This window comes from Neocloeon triangulifer, unplaced genomic scaffold (assembly GCF_031216515.1).
Source record: "Neocloeon triangulifer isolate White Clay Creek 2 clone unplaced genomic scaffold, ASM3121651v1 ptg000003l, whole genome shotgun sequence".
In the NCBI taxonomy this organism is placed as follows: domain Eukaryota; kingdom Metazoa; phylum Arthropoda; class Insecta; order Ephemeroptera; family Baetidae; genus Neocloeon; species Neocloeon triangulifer.
In genome coordinates, this window is record NW_026775546.1 from 7,762,515 (window position 1) to 7,786,220 (window position 23,706).

Below are 23,706 nucleotides of genomic sequence, written 5' to 3' on the forward strand. Positions count from 1 at the left end.
TTTAATGGACACATAAAAAGCTCCTCTTTTATGCTTTGCTAGTTTTTGTCAGATCAATAAAAATCCAGTTGTTGGCAGCATTGTGTACCTGTCGTAAACAAACACGTAAACGCAATAATTTCAGTTTTCCGCTTAAATTCGTTGAAATTGTCGATTTTGAGGCTTCAAAATGGGTAAAAAAGCAGAAGTAGGTACGCCTAAGTACCTCGCCAACAAGATGAAGGCCAAAGGCCTTCAGAAGTTGCGCTGGTACTGTCAGATGTGTCAAAAACAATGTCGGGACGAGAATGGCTTCAAATGTCACACAACGTCCGAATCCCATCAGAGGAATCTCCTCATGTTCGCCGACAACCCTGGCAAATTCATGGGAGAGTTCTCCAAGTAATTTGATAAAAATTATATCTAGCTTGAACTGCATTAAATTTTTTTTGCAAAATTCTAGAGAGTTCTATGATGGCTTTATGGACATCCTGAGGAGACAGTACGGAACTAAGCGAGTGTTGGCAAACAAGGTTTACCAGGACTATATTGGGAATAAACAGCACGTCCACATGAACGCAACCAGGTGGTGCACGCTGACTGGCTTTGTGAGATTTCTTGGCAAGGCTGGTCATTGTGTGGTTGACGAAACGGAGAAGGGCTGGTTCATCACTTGGATCGACAGGTTTGACCTCAATGGAACTTTTTATGCTCTGAACTAAAAATGACCTTAATTTTAGAAATCCTGAGACTTTGGCAAGGCAAGAGAGGAAAGAAAAGAAGAAGAGGATGGACAAAGACGATGAGGAGAAACTGATGGACTTTGTTGAGAAGCAGGTGGAGAAGGGTAAAGCTTCAAAAGGAGATGAGGAAGAAGCGCCTCCCGAGCCCAGAGAGTTTGTCCGAACAGACGAAGAAGAAAAAATTTCCCTTCAACTAAAACTGGCACCAAAACCTTCAATCAGCGCAGTTCCCCTTCCCCAACTCATTAAAGCAGAGTTGAAAGACGACGACACAAAATCGGTCCGGTCCATGAAAAGCTACAAGTCGGACGATGGCAAAAGGAAGTTGTCTGGCCTGGAGGAGGCAATGTTGGAAGATATGGCCATGAAGAAGAGGAAGGTCCAAAAGGAGTACAGAGTCAAAGAGGAGAACCGCTTGAAAGAGGAAAGGCTGAGTTCTGATGACGAGGAGGAGGAAGAATCGTGGCTAATCGAGGTAATTCAATGTTTATTAACATTATTTGTCAACTAAAATTTAATTGAATTTCTTCAGGGCATCATTGTGAAAATAGTTACAAAAGCTTTAGGAGAGAAATACCACAATCAGAAGGCTGTCATCACTAAAGTGAAGGACGGCCAAGCTTATGTCGAAGTTCTTTCGACAGGACACAAATTGAAACTGGGTGAAGATCATTTGCAGACAGTTATTCCGCAACCTGGTATGTTTTTCACCATTTTTTTATTTTCATGAATTTTAGAGACGTAAAAATTGTTCTCAGGCAAGCACGTTTTAATTCTCAAAGGCGAGTACAGGGGTAAGAAAGCTATCTTAGAAGAAGTTCTTGTTGACCGATTTAAGGCTTATCTTTTGTTTAAGTCCAAGGTATGTTCTTTTAATCTCTTGAGTAGTCCATTTGGTAAGAATATATTTATTATTTCAGGATAAATACATCACCAAAGAAGTACCTTATGAGCACTTCAGCAAACTGGAGAAATCTTAACTTTGGCCCTTGTACGTTAATTTTATTTTCTTTAAATTACAATAAACTAATTATTATAATTGTGATAAGCAGTAAATATCTTATTGTTAATCTTATGAGATGTTTCAAACTATTAATGATCAGGGAAGGGAGACCCCGGCATCTTCGTCAGTCTCCAGCCCAATGTCCTCAATGAGCTTCTGTTTGGTCATCTCTGAGTTCTCCAAGACTGCGTCCATGACATCCCTGACCATTCGCTTCCTCTGCCTCCAGGCCTTTTCATAAACAGCTTTGCTCTGTTTGCATTTCTTCGGACCATTGGCTGCTAGAATTTTCTCCTTCTGACGCACAAGGCTGTCCAGCCTCTTTTGCATCTAAATACAATTTTTTTTATCTTTCATTCAAGACGTCATACAAAAAATCACCTCATCAATGGCCTCTTGCAACTCGGCGTCGCTGAGTTTTTGGTCTGGATCTTGCTTTCCCTTGTCAGTCTGTTGCCTCACTTCGCTCTCGAGAGTTTTGACCGCCTGCTCCACATTCAACAACTCTCTGTCCAGAAGGTTGATATTCTCATTGAGTTTGTTTCGAAGCTCCAACAGCTTCGAAGAGTCCACCTTTGTCTGCTTGGCAAAGTAAAGCTTTTTCTTGCCAAAGGTCTTCTCCACAACTTCCTCTGACTGTGAGAGAAATTTAATGTAAATTGTAAAATATATTACAAATTAAGGAATTTAAAAGTCTTACGTCAACCAACTTGCACAGAGCCTTTTCTACGTTGGTCTTCTTTTCCTCCTTGGGCAGTTCTTTTAGAATGGCATTCGCTGTGAAGGGTTTTCCTGTGCCTTGGAACAACCTCAGGATCTTGTCCGTCAACTTGATACCCTTTTCCTCGGGCATCATGAGAATCTAGTAGAATAAAAATCACAAGTCGCAGTTCAATTTAAATATTATAAATTATCTTTTACTGGATTATATCATACACATAACAATAAATGGAATGGAAATGTATTTTTTTTAAATTGATAAAAAGTGTTTCTGGCATAATTATGCTTACAAAATTTAAAAAAGCATTTGGTACTTGGCAAGTATTTTGAGTCTCTTTATCCTTTGTTTATTTGAACTATTAATTTACCTCAAAGCTATGCAAAAGATCTAGAAAATCTTGGTCGTCATAATAATACGCGGTGCATTTGCAATCCTTGACGCGGGATTTGCATCGCACACAGATGGTACCAAGGGTTGCTGTTGGTGCCCTTTAAAAACTTTCAACGTTGATTGGCTGGAATTGACGAGTTCCTTGAATGGACGAGGGCACTCAAAAAAGAGCGGTAAACCAGCATTTCGTCAAAATTTCAAACGAGAATTTGCCTTAGGTGTTGTAATGTAGGAATTAAAATAAGCTGCGCAATTATACATGATCGTTTTAGGCAAAAGACTCGTGTAAAATTATTATTAATCGGTGTTTGTAATGCTAATTATATAAGAGGCACGTGTCAAAATGCGAATTGATTTGAGCGTAAATCCATTTTTCCCATTGGTGTAAATCTTTGCTATTTCATGACGTCACGCCAATTTCAAGGTGTTGTACAAAGGAGTTGCCTCTTTACAAAGATTGCAGATTTTAAAACTCCCAGTTATTACGATTTTACGCAATGTTCACATTGATTTTCAATTAAACTGACTCATCGATCACAGTTATTTTATCTACGGGCCTAATTTGCTAGACAGACCAAAGTGCGTCCCGCCCCGATAGCAACTCCCGACGGTACTCTCTGGTCGCGTCGACCAATCAGCATCGAGTATTGGTCAGCTGGTTTGAGTATTCGAGAATAAAGAGAGAGAGGGCATTTAAAAACTCGAATTACGCACTCCAGAACGGGCCGTTTTGGGGCACTTTCGGGGCCCGTGGCATGAAATATTCGCGTCGAAGGGTCTGCGTAGCGTTTGGGCTGGTTCCGAGGGGCTGATTCGACTCGAGAAAGTGCTGCATTGGGACAGGATATCACAGAAAGGCGAGTACAGTTTGTCCGATTGGGTCCGTGACGCAGGTGCACGAGGGACGCATAGGGCTGGTGATAAAATTTACAATTTTTATCTAGAACAAACGCGGTCAAGGTTTGACAATTATTTTAAACATCCAATTGTAAATACAGTTAGTTTTGTGCTCGACAGACGAGCGCCCAGAAAAATAAAATTTTATTTCAGGGGGGCTGCTGCTTTGTGATTGATCGATATCAGAGAGAAAATAAGAGAAATTCATTTTTCTGTCGCAAGCGGACAGGAAGCGGCAAAAACGGCACTATTAAAAATATATTTATTTCGTTTGGCGTTTGTCGCGTGTGTGTTCACTTGGCGCTGGGAAAAGGTCACTGGAGCCTACTAATTTGTCGCTCGGAGTTATTGGTCTTGAAAAAGGTCGCGCGAGTCGGCTGCTCGTCGTCGAGCGAGAAGCTACTTTGCTCTTGTTTATCCTGTGCATAAACACGCCGTAAGGCTTCGACTCGAGACAGAGACACGTGAAGAAGCGCTTTTCTCTATTTTAATCAAATCAGGCAAGCGAAACTCAAGGTAAAATAAATATTTCGCTAATTTTTCCGCAATCCGGAATATTGATTGGCAATTTCCATCAATGAACCATTCACACACAATCAGAGTTGATTGAAAGTTGAGAAATAAATAATTGCTAATTGCAGTGACGTTGATTTGCTCGTAATGAGTTTTGCTATTCTTAGAGACTGATCGATCTAGATTTCATGCGCCGCTAATCAAGGAGAAAGCAGTCTTTTATTTTTTTTCCTTTAAAAAAAAAAACTTTCTGAACAAATAAAAAGTGTGCCAATGATAATTTATTGTTATCAAATCCAGCGACTGCCCCTTTTTTTTATTTCAATAGCTCTAGAACCTTCAACTCGATGTGTTGAAATTATTTCTTATTAAATATATTAATCATATAAATCATAAAAATGAAACCAATGCCAGACAGACTGATAAAAGACGGTCAAGGCTTTCAAGGGTCAACATTTATTTTTCTTTCTTTTGCAACTTTTTTTTTTTAATAATATTAATTAAAAAATTGCTTGTTCACAGATGGAGCCCGTTATTGTGAAAAGATTCGAAGGGCCCGCCGACTCTTCCTCGGAGGACTCGCTGCCGAGCACGCCGCCCTTGATCCCAAAATTGCCGGAAGGGTTGCGTCGTCGATGGCTTCAGCAGTCGGCAGAGGAGGATGAGGACCCAACAGAGGTGCCTGGACTGCGCGAGGTCAAAGAGTTGCTGGCCAGGGACGACGAGGCGAGCGTGCTGGAGGAGGAGGAGGAGGGCTGCCCGCTGCCCAGCACACCCATTGACACAGAACTCTTGGACCATGAGGTCTCTCATTAAATTGCAACACCCATTGGCCTTTACTTGTTTTTCGTTTAACTTGTCCAAATTATTTAACACCCGCCTGTGTGTTGTTTCAAAATTTACAAATATTGAAGGGAAAATAAGTTGATCTAAAATTTACTTCATTGTTTATTTTGTGTATTTTTGTAATACGCTTCAATACGCTTGAAACCGGTATTTTTATAGTTAATTTCAGGCTTAGAAAATTTGTTAAGTAGTTTTTTCCAAATTTGTTGGTTGTGAAGTTTTTACTGTGCAAACCACTTAAGAAAATCTTCAAATCCTCAACCAACCTTTAAATAATAAGCTAGGAACTAACCTAGATTCCTGTACATCCAATGTTTTAATTTTTCTGTAGTGATGGTTGCGTATGTCAAAATACACAAAAGAAAGCTTTCTTCAAATCCACCCTGTTCATAAGTGAGCTTTGCTTAATATCTGTGCTTTCAATCTCTGTTGCCAAGGAGTCGGAAGAGTTGGGTCTGGGTGCTTTGGCTCACAAAGCCGCCGAGCAAGCAGAAGGATTCGTCATGAAGGTGCTTATTATTCCAAATTTAACGATCCTGACAAGTTTGAATTCCGTTTCTGACTCTCGGTGCCTCTTAGGTTTGGGAGGTTTCGTGGAGCGTTTGCCACTTCCAGCACCTGCCCGATTGGTTGCAAGACAACGACTTTCTTCACACAGGTCACCGACCACCCCTGCCAACCTTCTCAGCCTGCTTCAGGTCCATTTTTAGGATTCACACTGAAACAGGAAACATCTGGACCCATCTACTAGGTCTGTTAATTAAAAAATCCTTAAACTTACTAAAAAATTGATGAGAAAAAATATTGCTTCTAAAAATCTTAGACTGAAATGGTTAAAATATTGCCCCAATATGACATGCTCTTTGTTCCACTGATTTTTTTTAACAAAACTATTCAATTTTTTTTCCAGGTTGTGTTGCTTTCATTGGAATAGCCACATACTTCCTGAGCCGACCGTCGATTGAGGTGCAATTCCAGGAGAAACTGGTTTTTGCTGCATTTTTCCTAGGTGCTATACTTTGTCTTGGAATGTCATTTGCTTTCCACACAATGTGCTGCCACTCGGAAACGATGGGAAAACTTTTCAGCAAGTGAGTCATCAATGCTACTTGGATTGAAATCTAATAATTAATTGCAAAACTTTAATCACAGGTTAGACTATTGCGGAATTGCCATGCTGATTATGGGCTCTTTTGTGCCGTGGTTGTACTACGGCTTTTACTGCGACTTCCAGCCCAAAGTGATTTATCTCTGTGTGGTAACTTTGCTGGGAATCTCCTCCATTGTTGTGTCCTTGTGGGACAAGTTTTCCGAACCTGAATATAGAGCACTTCGAGCAGGTAAATTATTGAACTATTCAATATTTCAAATTTTCAGAGTAAATAAACTTTATTTATTTTATTTTTTTTAGAAGTTTTCAAAAATCAATTTAATTTTTTACTATTAACTTAAACAAACGGAATAGTGTGATTTTTTATATTGTACACTGTTGTACACTTCAGCATGTTACAAAAATATTGTCTATTTTAATTATAACAATCGCAGAAATTTTTTCTTTATCGCTGAGACTTTCAAATTAAAACTTTTGGTAAATTTGTTGCACAGGAGTCTTTATGACCTTTGGCCTGAGCGGGGTGGTTCCTGCGGTGCATCATGCTGTTGCCGACGGCTGGTTCAACGCCATTTCCAAAGCGTCCCTCGGCTGGCTCATCCTCATGGGCTGCCTTTACATCTTGGGCGCTCTTTTTTACGCACTTCGCGTCCCGGAAAGATTCTTTCCAGGCAGATGTGATTATGTGGTAGGTTTTTATCCATTGATTGTGATGGCCATTTGCTCAATATTGAATTGCAGTTCCAGAGTCACCAGATATTCCATGTGCTAGTAGTTGCTGCTGCTTTCGTTCACTACCACGGCATATCCGAAATGGCAATGTATCGGATGAGTGTTGGCTCTTGTGACGCACAGAACGATCCACCCCTCGACTTCTGAACAACCTATGAGGTAGGACACTGTCATTTAAAATTTAAAATCAACTGATAAAAGGCTGTCGGAGTTTGAAACGAACTTGAGATTCATTTAGAATTAATGGGAAAATCTTTCAAATTTATGAAAAATGAAAATCAGTATGAAACTGAACGGGAACAAACTGATTGCAGAATGAAGACTTGAGGCTTTTTCGTACACAGCCCTCGTAAGGAGCCGGAACAGCTGGATTGTACCCCCCTTACTTTCTTCCCCATTTTCACCGTATGGGCTCGATGTTCTAGTTTTTTACGCCCCTCAGAACTGACCCCAGCTTCAATATTTTCTCAGTTGCTCTACTTATTAGCTGGACCAAACACTTTAGATAGGATCAATAATTGTTTCTTATTTTTTGTCAGAATAATAATATATTATTATATTTATTGATTAGACTGTTATGTGAGGAATAATTAAGAGAAGGCTGTCGAATATCAGGCACGGACGGTTTAAGCTGGCTGACCTCCTTGCTGTTTCTTTTCTCAAACAAATTTAGTTAGATTAACTCATTTGGCGCAGTTCGAAGGCTATAAAATTACCAACAAATCGAGTTAGTACGACTTATAACACTTAATTTCTAACTTAGTCCGACAGGCACAATGCAAATCACCATGTTTAACAGGTAGTGTTTCTCGATACAATATAGTTGAATAGCAGCACATTCCATTAAGAGTAGGATAATTGCTTTTGATGCCTTCGAGCTGGTCAAATTTTGTGTGCGTGCAATATGTGATTCTAAAAAAAGATTAGATCCCCAGTAACCAACAACCTTTTTGTATGTTTTTAATGCTACCCCAATTATTACTAAATCAATACAGAAAAGCTCATTATGTACTTTGCCTGGATATATCTATAAAATAAATGCATTAAATCATTTTTTAACGCAAGAAAATTACAACAACTCGGGGGTTCGTATATATATTTATTGTTTTGATTTTTGGTCTCGTAAGTTTTAATTTTGATTGCTTCTAATGAACGCAATGGTTTGTGATGATGGGTACACAATAAAATTGATGAAAAGAATACCTCAGTTTAATATCAAGTACAAAACCCTAAAACATATTTAGACCGAAACGTTGAAAAGTGTAGGAAAAGTTCTCAATTTCATCTTCTCCAGTTCTTCCTTCAGCCCCAACAACTCGATCTCCTGCTCCCTGAATTTCCTTTCTAACTTGCTTTTTTCGCCCGCCAATCTGATCAAATTTAATTAAAATTTAATTTTTTAACTAAATAATCTCACTTCGTCGAAGCAATCAATGGATTAGGCTCGACTTTTATTGCCTTCTGGCCCTCAAGTTTCCTCTTTGCCTCTGCAATCTGCCGCTCCAAATCTAAATTATCGTATTTCAAACGTTTCTGTTGCCCCTGAAGGTCTGCAAGCCGCGACGCCAGAGCCTCTCGTCTCCGCCGCACCAAATCCTTTTCGTAACAACCAACCTTTGCTCTCGAAGGTGCCTGAAGAGTGCCCTTCAAGTACTTTTTCATTTCACTTGTTATCTGCCAGAAATTGATCTTTATTAATGTTACAATAAAAAAGTTATCAATTACCGGCAGTTTTTCCACATACTTTAGCTCGTCTTTTGCGATTTGAAGCTGAAGGGTTACCTTTTGCAAATACCAGTGGGCCACCTGAAGTTGACCCTCCCTGAATCGGACAGACCTTTCCAAGGCGACCATTTTTGCAGCTCCCGCGTCCTACAAAAATGAATCACTCTAAATTTGTTAATTTTTAAAATTTCCTAAACCCTTATTCTGTTGTTTTGCTGACGGACTAATTTCCTCGGAACCAAAATCGATTCCTCAATTTCCTTTGGGTCGTGAAGGTTCTTCACCTCGATTTGTCCCAGAGGCAATAGTATTTGCAACTGAAACAAATTATTTGTATTTAAATTAATACTAAAAATGGCAAGAAAAAATTAAAAAGCACTTAGAAAAAGTTAACTAAGGAAGGGGTATTTTTAAATTTTAGAGTATTAAGTAAGCCATTTTAAAATTTTACCTCGATATCAAGCAAGAGTCGCCTCTTCCGGTCCAAAATCGCGTTCAGTTTTTCCCTGAGCCGCTGCTCCCTGTTCCTTTCGAAGGTCAGATTGGCGTCGACCTCTGCCAGCGTCTGCTCCACTTCAGACACTTCAAGGGCCGTAGCTTTGACCTGCCGAATCAAATCATTTTTTTTGTCCGCGGGAGAACTTTGAATTTTTACCCTGATTTCGGCCTCGACTTTGGCCCTGCGCATTTTGCAAAGGGCGCGCCAGGCCGTAGTGTCCACGCTGGGCCTCTTGCCGGTCACGTCGATGATCTTCAGCGCGGCCATGAACAGTTTGCACGGCTCGTGCAGGGGCGTCTCTTCCTCTGACTCGTCTTCAGACTCCTTCTGCTCCTCCACTTGCGGCGGCTGGTCTGCATTGTTGGCAGGACGCAGGTAGTCTTTGTTGAGCAGCCGCAGTTGGCTCGCCGAAAGGTTAATTGCTGGTCTTCGTCTTCATCAAATGTAAAACAATTAATAGTTATTTTTCTAGACATGGAATTATAAGATTTTTTTAATAATAATCAAATAAAGTAAGTCTGGATCAAATTGACTTTCAATTTACAGAATTTGAACTTTAATACATTAAAATTAAGAACGCGTTTTTAATGGCTGAAGAAGAAAAATCGTTATAAAGAAATCAAGGATCAAGAATACAGTCATATAATTTAAATTTTAAATTATTTTTACTACGTTTAATAATCCAAAGGTATTTTTTTTTTTAATTCACAACTTTTTTCATTCTTTTATTTTTTATCATTATTACTTGTAAAGTTTTGATAGTTGTTGGACGACGGCCGGCGGCGAGCTATGCGTGAAGTGCTGGTGGAACGTTTTGTCCTGTTTCTTGTCGTGCGCCTTGAGCCGCTCGTGTTTGCGCCTCTTCCTCTCGCACCGCGTCTGCAGCGTTTGTCTCTTTGTGGACAACGCCTCGACCTCCTCCGAGCAAACGCGCAACTCCTCCCTGCAAAGTAAATTTGCAATTTTTCCTGCTCACATATATGTTTAGTGAAATGAAAACTGGCCTGGTGCGCGTCTCGTTGGACAACAAGACGGACTGCGTCAAAATCCACAACTTGATTCGCGCCACTTTTAGCTCCTCTTGCGTCACGGCCGTGCAGACTTTGAGCCGAAACTTTGACATCTCCCTCAGCCGCTCGTCAAATCTAGACAGACTTTCCTTCCAATTTCAACAATCAGCAAAAGCTTCTAAAAAAAATATTGACTTACTTTCAATCTTTTCATATCTTTTTCGCTGGTCTGTTCTGATGTGCTTTCTTCCATAATCCCTTCAAACTTTTTTAAAATTATTATTTGAAAATTTTTAATATAAAATTGTTTTACTTGTTTCTGAAAATCTCCCCCTAATTCCAACTTTTGATCCTCACTCAAAATGCCACTGCAGCTTTCAACCTTTTCTTGTTTCTCTTCGCTCAGGGTTTTGAACTTTCGGTTGAAATGTCCCTTCAGGTCGCGAATCACCCTGGTGAGGACAAGGGCGTGCTTTGTGGCTTCGTAAGCACTCAAATTCAGTTCTACCTGAATTCATTTTAAAAATACATCGTTAATTTTCTTAACTGTCACAATAAAGACGCGACTTGAACCAGCTTGGGTCAAAATTAAAATATCTGAAAGTTTTTTGTTACAGAATTTTGTTAATTGTGGTCCAAATTCATTTTCGGCGGTGAAACTAAAGCAGAAAACTGCTGGTTTAAAAGGGTGCGAATTTTTTTATTAATATGATATCAATATGATTTCATGGTCATTCTTCAAATTTTATCCACTTTCAGAATTATTGAATAAATAAAATCACTAGTTTGGTTCTATGAAAATTTCCGTCATGCCTGGTCGCAGTTTTCAAGAAGGGCGAGTGCCTGCGACTCGTCAGGGCTCAATATGGAGCGGCTGATCGAGCCGGCGGGCGCCCCTGAGTTGACGTCCGACGCCCTGCGTGCCACGTCGCTCAGCATTTTCTGAAAACCCTCGGCGATGCTCTTGAAGCTGCGCAGGTCGAGTGGACTCTTGTGCTGCTTTTCGGCCAACTCGCTGCACAAAATTGGAATTAGCTGCCTGGACTATAACTTTGCCGTACGCACCTGTCGCTCATTAGTTCCCAAGGGCTGAACGCGATGAACCTCGTCACGGACACATACATCTCGTTGCGCATCAACTCCTTCCGAAACTCTTCGTCCTCCTCGACCGTCTCCGCCACCAAAGCGAAATTTCGCACCGACAAACTTTGGCTCAAAAAACCCTAAATTTTTTGTTTTTAGTTTCTTTTTTTCGGTATTATGGTTTTGATGATTTTGATCAACTAAACAAACTTTTTTTCAACAAAATCATTGAGTTATCCTGGATTAATTCCTTTGTAGAAGTTGAAAGTTTTTTTTTTAATTTCCATTGTTTCGGATTGATTCCCCCCCCCCCCCCCCAAATATTATTTGATTGATAAAAATAATTTAACTAAAAATGCGTCAAAATTATTATTGCTCATCTGCGGGTTTTCGTTGACAATATTTATGAAATTTATAAAAAAAAATATAATTATCGACTAGAATGGGCAAAAGTTACATCTTGTTTTTACTTTAATTTCTCGACTTGGTTCTTCCATTTCAAACAGAAACTTTCGCAAAACCGTGTCTGCAGCTCTTTCAAGCTCCGCCGCCTCTTTTTCCAAAGTTGAGCACTCTTCTTTGATCTCCCTCTCAGCATCCCGCAATTTAGTCTCAAAATCTTCTCTGTCCAGCACAAAGTGGTCCAACGCCAGTCTCTCCGTAACAGGAAGAGCAAAATTTTTGCTCAGTAAAGCGTCCAGCTTTTATCCAACAATTTTAAAACTTTCATTACAAAATGAATATTTGAGTAAAATACCTTCTGCGCAATTTCCATTTTACCCCAAAATAATGCTAACAACAGGATAAATTATTGATGTCGACCTCCAAACAGAGCTATTGTGTGCTCCTCCTCAAGCACCGCGCGCTTAACAAACTGCTGCCTTGGCAACCACTGCTTGTCGATACTCGTTAAAATATATTTTCACCTGATGCTCAGCAAAAATGAGAAGCCTAAAATTTAAAGTTTTACTTTTTTCGTATTATTTTTATTCAGGAATAAAAATACAAACAATAGAACACAAATTTTTCTTCATAATTTTCGTCCTTGTGCGAACATCAAAGGTAGATAGGTTCGAAAATTTTGCATGTTGCATGCAACCTGAGTGTGCTGCCTTTGTAGAATGTTTGTACGGGGGACTCGAAATTCGCAAAATCTTCTCTCTGGAAAGTTTATTTTTGTGGCAGAGTTTACAATTACGTGAAAGAGAGTTTGGTCCCTGAAGAGCGCGCTTTATTTCTTTCCTCCTGAAAATTTATCAATATTTTCAAATAAAAATAATTGATTTTTTTCTCTTCAAAACGTGCCTTTCTTTCCACCGGCCTTTTTGTCGCCACCCTTGGGAGCAGCAGCCGTTGCACCGGCCGCGGCACCGCCACTGCCACCTGCAGCAGCTGGTTTTTTCTGCAATAATATTTTTTAAATGATTTCCCAAAAATTTATAGTCATTTTTGGAACTAACCTCTTCCGCAGCTTTTCCACCACCACTACCTGGAATTTGAAAAAATTGTAATTTTTAATAAAAAAAATTTCAAGTTCAATCGAAGACAAAAAGAGATTAAATTTTTATCAGATTCTGCATTCTTTAATTTTTCGATTGCTCGAAGAACAGCTAGCGCGCCTGTGAAAGTATGCAACCTGCTTGACCCGCTGCGAAAGTAATCAAGAAGCTTCTCATAATCGATTTCGCACGAGCAACAATTTGTTCGTGAACCTTCCATCACTTTGAATAAAATTGATTTTTCAGAATTTCACATTTAAAAAAAAAATGCTTAATTTGAATGCAATAGTGGAAGTTATAAATCAATTAATAAATTATGTTTTATTTATATTTAATTTTTATTATAATTGTTTGTTTATATAATTAAAATTTAATTTTTTCTCACGAAAGCTGCCAAGCAAAAATCGTTCAAATATAAAGTTCAATTCACCTGGCGATAGTGAGAGTGTTTTTGAGTCTATTTTTGCCTTCTCTCATTCGGAGAGGCCGAAATACACTTCTTGGCACAAGTGCGTGCGACGCAATAGCGCCAAATAATGCGAGACTCTCCTTGCTTCTTTCTCGAATGATCGACACAAATTGATTCTAACTTTAAATAAACTAGTGTGGAAGTTCTATTAAGTCAGTGACAATGAAAGTAGTTTTGCTCACCTTTTCCCTTAGCCATGATATCGCGTCGACTGCTTTGGAAACTGGCAAAACTGAAAATCGAGCTTGGCTGAGTATCGGGGCTGAGTTCGAGGGGGCGCGATAGGCGGGGGCGCAGGCGCCGCGTTAGGACACTCACTACTCTCGCACGTAGTTCTTTCTTAATTCACGGTGGCCAAACCAGCAAACGCGTTGCACATTCACTTTTCAATGCTAGTGGGTCAAAGTGAAATAAAACGGGTGCGCGTCGATTGTAACTCAATTTTTATTGCACAATTTGTTTTTGAGCTACTTTTATTTATAAAAAAGTTGAATTAAAACGAATTATTTAAATAAAGTTTCTTTTTAACAAATTGTAATTTTTATCCATATTTTTAAGGCATTTTTTTTTAAGTATTGAATTATAATAAAATTTATTCAAGGTGGTACCAAAAATACACTGGAATGTTACAAAATTAAATTAATACATTTCGTTTAAACAAATTTGTAAAAAAAATTGTGATGCAAAGAAGTTTGGGATAACTTCCAGTACAATTAAATGAATAAGCAGCTTGGTAAAAAAGCAAAAATAGAATAAAATCCTTAACATGATTAGTATAAGTCTAAAGTCACCGTTCTCTCTCTGCAAATAAATACAAAGCTATCTTGTTAACATTGAAGCTCAAAAGAGCGGAAATAGTTCTAATAGGTTTAAACTTAACAATTAAAGTTTCTTTTCCTGCCAGATGATTTTTTCTTCTCAACGATACTCAATATCAATCAAATAAGCCTCTGTCGGTGGTTTGGAATGTTTGGCGTGTCGAACAGCCTGAGATCCAGTTTGGCAGTTAGGCTGCCTGACTTGACTTCTCTCAAACTAAGGGTCGTGTTGAATGGGCCTGTCGAGGCCGTCGCTGCGTTGAAGGGGATATCTTTGATGCGGATTTCGGCGCGCCCAAGGAATTCTATCCAAATTATTTTATATAAATATTTAATAAAAATTATAATAATAAATACCATTTGGTGCAAAATGGCCTTTGCTGAACACGGTGAAGCAGAGCGTGTCTTCGTTGAGGTCCTTGACCAAAAACTGCATTGATGCGTTCCACCTCGGGTTGGGCCCGTTGGCAAGGGGCGTCCGCTTCTCCTGAGATCCCATGCTCACTTCACTGAAGATTTCACACTTGCCTGGAAACGGAAAAATTTTTACCACCATGTGACAAATTGCAATAAAACCAATAGCAGGCGCATGTTAGAAAGCAATTAGTAATTATACCTGTGACCGTTTTATTTGTACTTTGAATGTGCTCTCCAGAAAGGTGCTTTACTGTGAGAGAACCCTTAGGAGGGCGCTGCCGAACTACAACATGCAAAGAAAAGGAAAGAAACCAGAAGTTAAAAAAGCAAGATTTAAGAAAAGAAAGAAAAAATCCATGATAAACCGCGTGCACTGTTAAATTAGTTCATACCGAAAAGAAATATTAGAAATTATTGAGAGTTATAATAAAAATTAGTCCATGCAAAAACAAGCCACAAGCCGGTCATGTGATTTACCAGTGACTTGGCTGAGATTCGACGCTTCAACGATGGCAATCAGCACTCGGCCGATTGCACCGAATTTGTTCATTTCTATAAAATGTTTCCAAAAATTTTAAAGTCTTAATTTTTTCTCCTTATTAAACTACATACTTGACTGCTGTCTCAACAAAAAGGAGCTCTCCTTCTCGAGGAAAGCCTTCTTGGCCTCTGTCAAATTTCGCAGCCACAGGCTCCGCTCGGACGAGGTAGGGGTGTGCAGCAGGTAGCTGCGGCTGTCGTCCTGCAGCACCAGCTCTTCAATTTCGTTTCCAGCACTGAATTTTATTTCGTTCAAAAAGAACGGCTGAACAAGAATTCAAAACAAAGTATTTTGAAAAATAAGAAATTAATAGAATAGGAAAATAATACCTTTTTGTATATTTTCAGCATATTGCCTTTGTACCGCTCAAAAGAGAAAGTTAAACTTTTGAGCGGCTTTGTCGGACTGGCCAAAAGCAGGAAATCATTCAGCAAAAAGCCAACCAGCTCTCGACCACTATTGACCTAAAAATTTCAAAAATTTAATTTATTTTCTATTATTTTGTATTCATTTAGTACTTTTTTTAAAACACCATGATGCACAAATCGTCTTGGCCCAAGTAGATTTGTGAGGGAGTTGAAAGTGAGGGGTTCCTCCAAATGGTCACACTGAATGTGTTTTTGAAGCCACTCGAGTCTGTCCGAGTCTTCCCGTTCTCGGACACCTTCGTTGACCAGGACGCAAAACTCCTCAGCATTTGCAAGTGCGTCTTGCAGGTTTTGGTAATCAGGATGATCATCAGGAGTGTTTTCCAGAATCTAATTATGAGAAAAAGAGTCATCTTCCTCTATATGAAAATGAGAAATTTGTGCCTTTTTTATGATGAGAGGGTACTTTGTGATTCTCTGCATGGGCTTGATGAGGAAGGAGCTGAGAGGCAACCCTTTAGCCACAGAGTTCATCTCACACTGCCGCACAAAGGACTTAAACTCTGGAGTGTTTTCAGTGTGGTACTGCAGCAGGTCAGCCGCTCGCAACTGGCAACTGAAGAACCTCGCGTAGGCGGCCATTCGTGGCAGCTAGAGAAAATTTTTAGTACCGAAAATAAAAGTTTTTTGATTAAAAATTCATACATTTTCACACAAAATATCTCCAATCATCCGAATTTCGCCTCGAACACTCATGTCCCTCCTCACTTTCAGGGCACTAACAAAATTCAATATAAATTTTTTTTTTAATTCTTCTATTAAAATAATCAAGTTTTTTTTATGAACCTTAGGAAGACATAATTGCACTGAAGAATGTCCATCCAGTTAACAAAAATTTTCTCCACGTCCTCCTTGCTGATGACTTGAGACTCCAACAAAGGCTTCTCAAATGCCTTTTAAATTTTATATTATTTTAAAATTTACATTTTTCCTTTTTTTTAAATACTGCTTGCTATTAAATATTAGTTTTAAGGCAAATACCTCGTGGACGATGGTCATGTCGTTGATGTAGGTTTGCTCAGTCTCGATCAGCTCGGTGATGTATCCTTGCCTGGCTCGTTCTATGGCGCTCATCTCGGCTGCGAACCAATGCACTGACGTTTAGAGAAGGAACATGCAGAACCGATCGCCAACTATCTAAGCTACTTAATTACGGGAAGTGTTTTTTCTTGTTCGTTTTAATATTCAAGCAGGGCCTTTGTGCAAAAAATTGTTTTCATTATTTACCTTGATATTCCAATTTTCGAAGCCGTAAGCAATTTATAATTTAAATATGTACAATTTGCAATGAGAAGAGTCGGTTGTTTTCTTTCAACAGTAATAATTTATTATTGTGTAATTGATAATCAGCACTTATATATCCACAAATGATGGAGGAATTTTGCAACAAATGGTCACAACATCTAGATGCGAAATCAAATGGAATGAAATAGCGCAGTTCAACATAATATTGGTGGAAATCAGTTCAAAAAACAACAATTTCAGAGCAAAAGAAAATATAAATCAGATTCAGAACATATTCTCATAAATAATTACTGTTTAACCTGAAATGAGCACCTAAAGTAGATCACAAAGAGTTGCAAAAAATGATCACCAGACCTAAAAATCATCTCATTTTTAGCGATTGCTAAAAAAACTGCTCTGATACAATTTGCGTCAACTTGACTACATTTATAATTTTCGCGACACTCCTCAATTGTTAATTGACGGATCGGCAGATTTAATTGTTCTCCCGGTCCTTCATAAGCTAAATGAGTCGCTGCTCGGCTACATTTTGCGTAATTAGCAGTGTAAGTAGAATTTCACAAGACACACATTGATGATATTATTTATTTTTATCTTATACTTTTGTAATTATTCAACTTGAAGTTATATATAGGCTTTCTAACGAATCGGATATATTATGCTAAAATCTTGCAACCTGAGCTCAAATGATCAAATTTGAATTAACAAAAACAGAAATTTGGTCCGTTCCAACGTTAACAGTGAATTGCAATTTCCAGATTGATAATACGATCTGTGATCTGTGTCATGTTAAGACAAAAAACAACAAAAGTTTCACATCAATGTAATAAGGACCAATCTTGAACGCTTACAAACACAAAGTTCTGTTGATTGAACAGAGAACCTACACAGACCAAAGCCAGAACAGTCTAGGCAGAGAGAAAAGACGCTGCAGGGGCTGGATCTTCCTAGGGGGTCGCTCCTCTTGTTGAGATTCCTTTCGGGGTGTAAGCAAGCACAGAAAGAGAGAAAACAAACGCCCGATCAAAATCAGTCTTCCAAATGAGTGGTGCATGCCAATAAAACGTTTTTCTTTTCCGGGCCAAAGGATATAAACGTGTGCAAATCAAATGAAAGGAGCCCTGCCAGAATTTCAAGGGAGAGAAACTTGACACTTACAGTTATCTGTGGGGATGGCCGAGACGTAGTTGCTTGGGAAGAGGCCGACCTGACCCTGAAGTTCGCCCTTCCACCATGAGGGATCGTCTCGAGAAGTGACGGTGATCACCTCATCCTTATCGAAGCTCAGTTCGTCAGAGTTTTGAGCCACATACGAATACATGGCAATTACACGATCTGCAAATTTTTGAAATAAATTTGTTTGAAAAAAAATTACTGTTGTATTTGTAAAATTTTTCTTGCTCTAAATCCAAATTTTGTATATAAATGACCATTTACTTCATGATTGCTAGAAATAATCTTTCTTTACTATACCTTTTCCCGGCATGGGGCTAGGAGTGTCCCTGAATCTGGCCGTAGGGGTGGTGCGGCCACTAGCCGTGCCCGAGGACACGAGCAGTTTGACATAGGAGGCTGGGAACCAGCCCACCTGGCGCTTCTTTCCCTTGGCCTGAAGCTCGCCCTCCCACCAGCCGGTCGATGTCTTCTTACGGACCATCACCAACTGGCCTCGGTTCAAACTCAGCTGCTCAGTGCTTGTTGCCTTGTATGGCGCCAAGACCTGGGCAATCTCAGGCTTCTTGCCTTTGCCCTAAAAATTCAAATTTAAATTAATTTTAAGGAAAAGTCTGATGGAAATATGGAGCTAATTTTGAGTGGGAATTACAAAAACAAAGTGTAGATACAGAAGACAGAGATAATTTAAGAAGATTACTGAAATAATTTAATTTTTTTATATTAAAGGACAAATAACTTTGATCGACGCATGCTACAGTATCAAAAGGTAGCCAGGCGACTCATTCCTGCGGGTTAATTGAAGAGAGAAAAGTAGAGAAAAATATACATAGAAATTCGACTCGTCTGCAAAAATCGCGCTTGTACCTTACTGGGCGACTTAAGAACGAAAAGATCTGGCGGAAAGAGAGAGTTTGGAGACGCCATTGACAGCTATGGTTAACCATCATAATTCAGTTATGTTGAAAAATCAAACTCGAGAAAATTACCTGAGGCAAAGGCGACTTGGAGGTGAGCGAGTCGGGCGTGGTGACGGACTCGGTTTTGGCCTGAAATTCCACACCAAAGTCAGACCACACAGTGTTATTTAAACAAAATCTCAGGCAAGCCTATCATCAGGTCTAGCAACAAATTAAGCGCTACCTTGAAGTTTTGCTGCTCTGTGATCTGCGTGACCTCATCGTGCAGGGCTGATTTCTCCGCCTGCGTCTCCTGCGAGGCTGCAACCGCAGCCACGGCGGCGTTGATATCGACAGCATTGTTCTGAGCACAGCAGTTAGTGCCATAAGCAAAAGCACACGCACAAAATTTTCATGTTAATTTAAAACAAGAGCTTACAATTCTAAATATATATAGCTTTCTACTGGTTCTGTAAAGATTTGTATTTTTGCTGATAAAAGAAAATTAAAATCTTTCCTACATACCTCTGGCGCTTCCTGAGTTTCGATTTTGGAGACGTAGCTGGCAGGGAAAAGGCCCGTTCTTTCCCCAGCAATTGTTCCCGTCCACCACTCTCCGTCCTTTTTGGAAACAAAAATGACCTCACCCTGGTTGAAGCTGAGATCTCCTTGCTCTGCTGATTGATACGGATACATGGCCATGTAATATTCTGGAAATAAATGGTATTATTTCTAATTTTATTTTGAAATCTAAAATTTCATCACACCTCCTTCGGCAGATTCAGTTTTGACAGCATCTTCGATTTTGACATATGTGTTGGGGAACCAACCCTGCAGGCCCCCGAGCTCTCCGTAGCTCCACTGGTCCTGCTGCTCATGCACTGTGATGATTTCTCCTTTGCTGAAAGACAGGTAGCTTGCCCTCTTGCCCTTGAAGGAGTAAAGCGTGCGAGCAAAAACGTTCGGCATGGTCTGACCAGTGCCGAGAATTGGAGTCGAAGCCAAATCGGCAACAACAGGTCCACTGTCGGACAAAGAGCCGTTGTCACTGGTCGTTTCAGGCACCTCTGCGATTCCCCTAATTTTCAAACAAATTATCTTTAACATCCAAACATTCCAAACTCAACAACAAGAAAACTCACTCAAGTGGCTTTCTTTCCTCGGTCTCGACAGCAGCCACATTGCCATTCGAGACCACCTCCATGTCTATCCTTTCGACATAAGATTCGGGGAACCAGCCAGTGGCGTCTCGAAGTTTGCCCGCATACCAACCAGGTTCGGCATTGTGGTCATCGGGAACCAGAATGACATCGCCTGGCTGGAAGGACAATTCATCGCCATTTCGGGCAACAAACTCAAAGAGAGCTCTGTATCTTGTCATGCCAGGAACAGCTGGTTTTTTTCAAATTAATCTCCAAAGTCTGATAGTTATTTAAAAAAATTTGGTACCTTCAACAGGAGTTGCTTCGGGTTGAGGAGCTGCAGCAGGTGCTGATGACCACGAAGAATCGGTGTTCCAGGTGTTTTGGTTTTGCTCTTGGGCACCCCAGTTTGTTGAGCCCGTGTCACCCCACTGGGCATTGTAGTCATCCACCACTCGATTCTTCATTATGCAAACCTGTCAGATACAAACATAATGGAGAGTTCCATTCGCTAGAAATGGCAAATCATACCTTCTGCCTCTTGTCCTCAAATGCGGGGTATTTGGCCTCACAATTGTCAATCAAACTCTTGAGAGTTTTCCTGAGTTCGGACAAGACAGCGTTGTTATTCTTAATATCCTGCTTCTTTTGATCATTCTCCTTATTTTGCTCATTCAGCTTATCTTGCATTTGTTTCAAGACAACCTAATAAAAACAAACATTAATTTCCCTGGAAACAGAATTGGAAATCTTTTCAGTACCTGCTTGCTGTTTACAGCGTGGTTTACATCAGCTCCGTCCACTGCCGAGTTGGCCCTGTTTCTGGCGTCCATGCGGGCCTTTTCTTGAGACAGCATCACCAATCGATTGTTTTGCTCTCTGCAAATTCCATTTTTATCCAGTTTGTAAATTTATATGCGTTGTTGAAGTTACCTCAATTTAGCCTTCAAAGTGCTCATTTCTGTCATTTGCTCATCTCTGGTGGCTCTCATTCCATCGATCGTTGTCTTGACTGCGGAAACTGCAGCCCTTGTCTCGGAGATCTTCTGTGACAGCTCCTTAACCTTTTCACTCTGCAAATGAAAGAAAATTAGAAAATAATTTTTAGTAAAACTGTGAATAGAATTACTCTTTGAGACAACTCGATTCCCAAGTTCTGGTTTTGAGCCTTCAGCTGCAAAACCCTTTCCTGCTCTTTCTGTCTCTGTTGCTGCAACTCTTGGCTCCTCTGTTTCTCCCACTCCAGCTGCCTCTGTCTTTCCATTTCCCTGCAAATTTGTGGTTAAATATATGGTTCACTTAAGGAAAAAAAATCAGTACTTCCTAGCTGCTTCTTTCTGCTCCTGAGCTCTCATGCGTTCCTCCTCTTGCTTCTCCTCCATTTCCTTTTGCATCATCAACTGCTGCTCTATTTCCTCCTGCCTCTTTCTCTCTTGCTCCAACCTTAAAAACTTCAATGAATTTCAACTTGAAATATTGAACATAGATATACCTAAGCTTTTCCTTCTTTTCATAATCTTCCCTCTCCTTTCTTTCGCGTTCCTCCTGCTCCTTTTTCTGGATTTCCAGCAGCGCCCGTCGGCGTCTTTCCAACTCTGCCTGTCCCTTCTCGTAATTCTTCTTTCTCTTGTCCTCAAAGGAAGCTATATTTTTAATTCATTAGGATAATTTTTTATTTTAGTGTGCTTAAATTTACATTGGCTGGTGGGGCTGCCCAGGTCCCCGTCAACACTTGCAGGTCCCGACTGAATTCCAGTCGGAGTGGTAGTTCCACTAACGGTCTTGATGCTTCCTACGCGACCTCTCCTGAACGAGGGAGGAATCAAATCTGGCGGCAGAGCAGTGGGAATTTTCTCTCCCTTGCTGGAAATCTCACAAAGATGCATAGCGAGCACAAATTCGTCACAAGAGAGACGTCCATCAGCATCCAAATCAGAGAGAGACCTAATTAAAAAAAACATTTACATTTTTTTTCCTGTTTTTACTTCCATAATTTCTAAAACCAATTCTTCAATAGAAATATTTTAATCAAAGAAAACTGACTAACCAAATCTGAGCCAAAGTTGCCTGCGGGAGACGCCACTGGATGAGAATATTCCTGGCTTGGGCGCCAGTCAGGTGTCCGCACCTGGTTCTATCGTTGGAATTAAAGACCTGGGTGTAGCGCAGCTTCGACTGGTGCGGTACTGACCAGTCTAGAGGTGAATTCAGGTCAGTGCTCGCCACTGATCCCGAGCGCTGCTTGACCACGTCTGGGGGCGGGGGAACTGCAGGTGGGGCCATCGGGACAACAGGAGGAACAACTTCAGCGATCGGGGGAGACATGAGGGGCGGCGTCCCTAAACTGGGCTGTGAGGGCAGAACAGTTGGGTGGGCCACCATGGGCACCACCTGCGGAGGCACCACCTGGGCGCCCATCTGCATCATCTGCTGGTTGGGAACCTGGGGCACCATTGTCATCCCCATGGGCGTTTGCTGGGCCACCATGGGCATCATCTGCGGCTGCATCATCTGCTGGGGCACCATGCCGGGCAGAGGAACTGCAGCTTGGTGAGCAATGTAAGGTGCCGGTGGAACAGCAGGAGGAGCTGCAAGTTTAAAAGAACAAAGTTGACAAATCAGATAAGAAAAATTTAATGTTAAAATTGATTTTTATTCTAGTTCTCTTCTAATTTTTCAATTTTTTTTCTGACCGTGAGACATTTGCGGCACGACCGGAGCAGCCATCGGAGGAACCACAGACATGGGGATAATAGCTGGAGGGGTGTTCGCAACTTTTGGCGGTGGCGGAACCATAGGTGGGGTCCCTGCAGCCATGGGTGGAGTGCCAACGGAGGTGGCTGGTGACACCAGAGAGGCCAGTAGAGAGGAGGGAAGTACTTTGGGCACCTCAATGCCTCGCAGCTTGAGCATGATCAACTTGCAGGCAATGCTGAATTCCTTGATGTCCATTCGACCGTCGGCATCTCGGTCAGCCAGTCCCCTAAAATAAATAATTGGGTAATAAAATAATTTTGTTTTATTGTTTGTGATTTGGAGAACCATATCTGGCCGAGAACCGGCGGTGGGAGTTGGGACTGGAGGAGAAATCCCTTAGCTTGGTCGCCAGTAATGTGGCCGTTGATGGGCTTCAGTCCTTGGAACTGCATTTCAAATCGTTCTCGTTCCTTGGGCACGATGACCCACGGATCTGCAGCTGGCATTCCTGTAATTTACCAGAGTTAAAAAAGAAGAATGATTAATGCGGTGAAAAGTGAGTCAAATTATGCGGAAACTCAAAGCAACTATAGCCTTATGAAAGCGCGATAACGAGAATAGTTTACAATTTTGCAACTTGCCTGCCATTTTAAAGAAATTTCGATCGGTTGTTCGGAGCAGTCACTGAAAGGAGAATTGCAGACAAATTACTCAAAATGAACCGTAGAAATGTGAGAAAAACAATGACAAAGCTCGATTTTGACAGATGTGTGGACCATTTTCAAGAGAAACTTCCTGCCGGTTATGAGTTTAAGAAATAGGATTTTCCGAGCCAGATTCAATGGTAGGTAATTACCGAGTGTTAATTTTCGTTGTCTAAAATGTTTCCATGCTGATTTTTTAGCCGATTTTAAGAAATTTTACTCTTTTTTGGGGCACCAAATACACCCACTTCGGAGAGGTTGATAATCGATCGAATCACTCGAAATAGGTGGCAGCGCTGCCAACCTTAAAAAAACAGACGTCTCTTCTTGATGCTGTTTTTGTAGTTCTTCTTTGATCTATTTTCAATCAATATCTTTTGCAATAAATAAAAATATGCTTTTTATTTTTGGTAAAATGTGAA

General features: G+C 40.4%; 6 protein-coding genes and 1 long non-coding RNA gene across 14 annotated transcripts; 2 read left to right on the forward strand and 5 right to left on the reverse strand.

The window, feature by feature from the left end:
* Window positions 1-83: 83 nt before the first annotated feature.
* On the forward strand, window positions 84-1,796 carry LOC132205809 (DNA/RNA-binding protein KIN17). Its single transcript, XM_059635117.1, has 6 exons — window positions 84-381; window positions 443-664; window positions 720-1,197; window positions 1,255-1,420; window positions 1,481-1,584; window positions 1,643-1,796. The coding sequence occupies exons 1-6, from the start codon at window positions 170-172 to the stop codon at window positions 1,700-1,702; spliced, it is 1,242 nt and encodes a 413-aa protein (XP_059491100.1). The 5' UTR covers window positions 84-169; the 3' UTR covers window positions 1,703-1,796.
* LOC132205812 (homologous-pairing protein 2 homolog) lies at window positions 1,611-2,955 on the reverse strand. Its single transcript, XM_059635121.1, has 4 exons — window positions 2,814-2,955; window positions 2,426-2,587; window positions 2,107-2,361; window positions 1,611-2,055 (listed from the first exon to the last, which is right to left on the reverse strand). The coding sequence occupies exons 2-4, from the start codon at window positions 2,579-2,581 to the stop codon at window positions 1,822-1,824; spliced, it is 645 nt and encodes a 214-aa protein (XP_059491104.1). The 5' UTR covers window positions 2,582-2,587; window positions 2,814-2,955; the 3' UTR covers window positions 1,611-1,821.
* Window positions 2,956-3,508: 553 nt separating this feature from the next.
* Window positions 3,509-8,135, forward strand: LOC132205810 (adiponectin receptor protein). 3 transcript variants are annotated; one of them, XM_059635118.1, is made up of 9 exons: window positions 3,509-3,693; window positions 4,769-5,050; window positions 5,530-5,601; window positions 5,672-5,843; window positions 6,003-6,183; window positions 6,245-6,432; window positions 6,698-6,891; window positions 6,945-7,094; window positions 7,250-8,135. In XM_059635118.1, exons 2-8 carry the CDS (start codon window positions 4,769-4,771, stop codon window positions 7,080-7,082), a joined length of 1,227 nt encoding a protein of 408 aa, XP_059491101.1. In that variant the 5' UTR covers window positions 3,509-3,693; the 3' UTR covers window positions 7,083-7,094; window positions 7,250-8,135. The 3 variants fall into 3 exon arrangements, with proteins under 3 accessions (XP_059491101.1, XP_059491103.1, XP_059491102.1); XM_059635119.1 differs by lacking the exon at window positions 3,509-3,693 and adding an exon at window positions 4,108-4,249; XM_059635120.1 differs by lacking the exon at window positions 5,530-5,601.
* LOC132205808 (cilia- and flagella-associated protein 43-like) lies at window positions 7,813-10,866 on the reverse strand. Of its 2 annotated transcripts, none has more exons than XM_059635115.1 (10): window positions 10,483-10,866; window positions 10,369-10,434; window positions 10,164-10,318; window positions 9,905-10,102; window positions 9,316-9,592; window positions 9,112-9,264; window positions 8,858-8,977; window positions 8,661-8,807; window positions 8,353-8,609; window positions 7,813-8,305 (listed from the first exon to the last, which is right to left on the reverse strand). In XM_059635115.1, exons 2-10 carry the CDS (start codon window positions 10,420-10,422, stop codon window positions 8,176-8,178), a joined length of 1,491 nt encoding a protein of 496 aa, XP_059491098.1. In that variant the 5' UTR covers window positions 10,423-10,434; window positions 10,483-10,866; the 3' UTR covers window positions 7,813-8,175. The 2 variants fall into 2 exon arrangements, with proteins under 2 accessions (XP_059491098.1, XP_059491099.1); XM_059635116.1 differs by having other exon boundaries at window positions 10,164-10,313; window positions 10,483-10,865.
* Window positions 10,867-10,896: 30 nt separating this feature from the next.
* Window positions 10,897-12,213, reverse strand: LOC132205813 (uncharacterized). The gene is made up of 4 exons (XM_059635122.1): window positions 12,010-12,213; window positions 11,723-11,953; window positions 11,235-11,392; window positions 10,897-11,184 (listed from the first exon to the last, which is right to left on the reverse strand). Exons 1-4 carry the CDS (start codon window positions 12,025-12,027, stop codon window positions 10,977-10,979), a joined length of 615 nt encoding a protein of 204 aa, XP_059491105.1. The 5' UTR covers window positions 12,028-12,213; the 3' UTR covers window positions 10,897-10,976.
* Window positions 12,214-12,568: 355 nt separating this feature from the next.
* LOC132205814 (uncharacterized) lies at window positions 12,569-13,534 on the reverse strand. Its single transcript, XR_009442722.1, has 3 exons — window positions 13,403-13,534; window positions 12,713-12,741; window positions 12,569-12,654 (listed from the first exon to the last, which is right to left on the reverse strand). It is a non-coding gene; the product is annotated as an uncharacterized LOC132205814 (long non-coding RNA).
* Window positions 13,535-13,756: 222 nt separating this feature from the next.
* LOC132192383 (intersectin-1) lies at window positions 13,757-23,576 on the reverse strand. Of its 5 annotated transcripts, none has more exons than XM_059612320.1 (30): window positions 23,437-23,576; window positions 23,222-23,264; window positions 22,926-23,088; window positions 22,577-22,866; window positions 21,931-22,471; window positions 21,580-21,827; window positions 21,376-21,526; window positions 21,204-21,326; window positions 21,013-21,151; window positions 20,817-20,956; window positions 20,645-20,762; window positions 20,415-20,588; window positions 20,191-20,359; window positions 19,884-20,133; window positions 19,509-19,819; window positions 19,267-19,451; window positions 18,986-19,105; window positions 18,832-18,891; window positions 18,143-18,419; window positions 17,828-18,004; window positions 16,406-16,503; window positions 16,211-16,317; window positions 16,070-16,142; window positions 15,809-16,015; window positions 15,515-15,754; window positions 15,326-15,460; window positions 15,068-15,260; window positions 14,655-14,738; window positions 14,396-14,566; window positions 13,757-14,343 (listed from the first exon to the last, which is right to left on the reverse strand). In XM_059612320.1, the coding sequence occupies exons 2-30, from the start codon at window positions 23,226-23,228 to the stop codon at window positions 14,159-14,161; spliced, it is 5,136 nt and encodes a 1,711-aa protein (XP_059468303.1). In that variant the 5' UTR covers window positions 23,229-23,264; window positions 23,437-23,576; the 3' UTR covers window positions 13,757-14,158. The 5 variants fall into 5 exon arrangements, with proteins under 5 accessions (XP_059468303.1, XP_059468304.1, XP_059468305.1 ...); XM_059612321.1 differs by lacking the exon at window positions 14,655-14,738 and adding an exon at window positions 14,933-15,007; XM_059612322.1 differs by lacking the exon at window positions 23,222-23,264.
* Window positions 23,577-23,706: the final 130 nt, after the last annotated feature.

Coding starts and splice junctions, on each gene's coding strand:
- LOC132192383 (XM_059612320.1), bottom strand. Junction 19,820..19,883: donor GAGGAAAGAAAGCCACTTGA/GTGAGTTTTCTT, acceptor TTTGAAAATTAG/GGGAATCGCAGAGGTGCCTG. Junction 19,452..19,508: donor AACTGAATCTGCCGAAGGAG/GTGTGATGAAAT, acceptor ATTTATTTCCAG/AATATTACATGGCCATGTAT.
- LOC132205812 (XM_059635121.1), bottom strand. CDS start 2,581: ATGATGCCCGAGGAAAAGGGTATCAAGTTGACGGACAAGATCCTGAGG. Junction 2,362..2,425: donor CTCTGTGCAAGTTGGTTGAC/GTAAGACTTTTA, acceptor TTTCTCTCACAG/TCAGAGGAAGTTGTGGAGAA. Junction 2,056..2,106: donor TGCAAGAGGCCATTGATGAG/GTGATTTTTTGT, acceptor AATTGTATTTAG/ATGCAAAAGAGGCTGGACAG.
- LOC132205808 (XM_059635115.1), bottom strand. CDS start 10,422: ATGGAAGAAAGCACATCAGAACAGACCAGCGAAAAAGATATGAAAAGA. Junction 10,319..10,368: donor AAGATATGAAAAGATTGAAA/GTAAGTCAATAT, acceptor TGAAATTGGAAG/GAAAGTCTGTCTAGATTTGA. Junction 10,103..10,163: donor TCCAACGAGACGCGCACCAG/GCCAGTTTTCAT, acceptor TTTACTTTGCAG/GGAGGAGTTGCGCGTTTGCT.
- LOC132205813 (XM_059635122.1), bottom strand. Junction 11,393..11,722: donor AACCAAGTCGAGAAATTAAA/GTAAAAACAAGA, acceptor CAAAAAATTTAG/GGTTTTTTGAGCCAAAGTTT. Junction 11,185..11,234: donor TGGGAACTAATGAGCGACAG/GTGCGTACGGCA, acceptor AATTTTGTGCAG/CGAGTTGGCCGAAAAGCAGC.
- LOC132205809 (XM_059635117.1), top strand. CDS start 170: ATGGGTAAAAAAGCAGAAGTAGGTACGCCTAAGTACCTCGCCAACAAG. Junction 382..442: donor TTCATGGGAGAGTTCTCCAA/GTAATTTGATAA, acceptor GCAAAATTCTAG/AGAGTTCTATGATGGCTTTA. Junction 1,421..1,480: donor GACAGTTATTCCGCAACCTG/GTATGTTTTTCA, acceptor AATTGTTCTCAG/GCAAGCACGTTTTAATTCTC.
- LOC132205810 (XM_059635118.1), top strand. CDS start 4,769: ATGGAGCCCGTTATTGTGAAAAGATTCGAAGGGCCCGCCGACTCTTCC. Junction 6,184..6,244: donor ATGGGAAAACTTTTCAGCAA/GTGAGTCATCAA, acceptor CTTTAATCACAG/GTTAGACTATTGCGGAATTG. Junction 6,433..6,697: donor ATATAGAGCACTTCGAGCAG/GTAAATTATTGA, acceptor TTTGTTGCACAG/GAGTCTTTATGACCTTTGGC.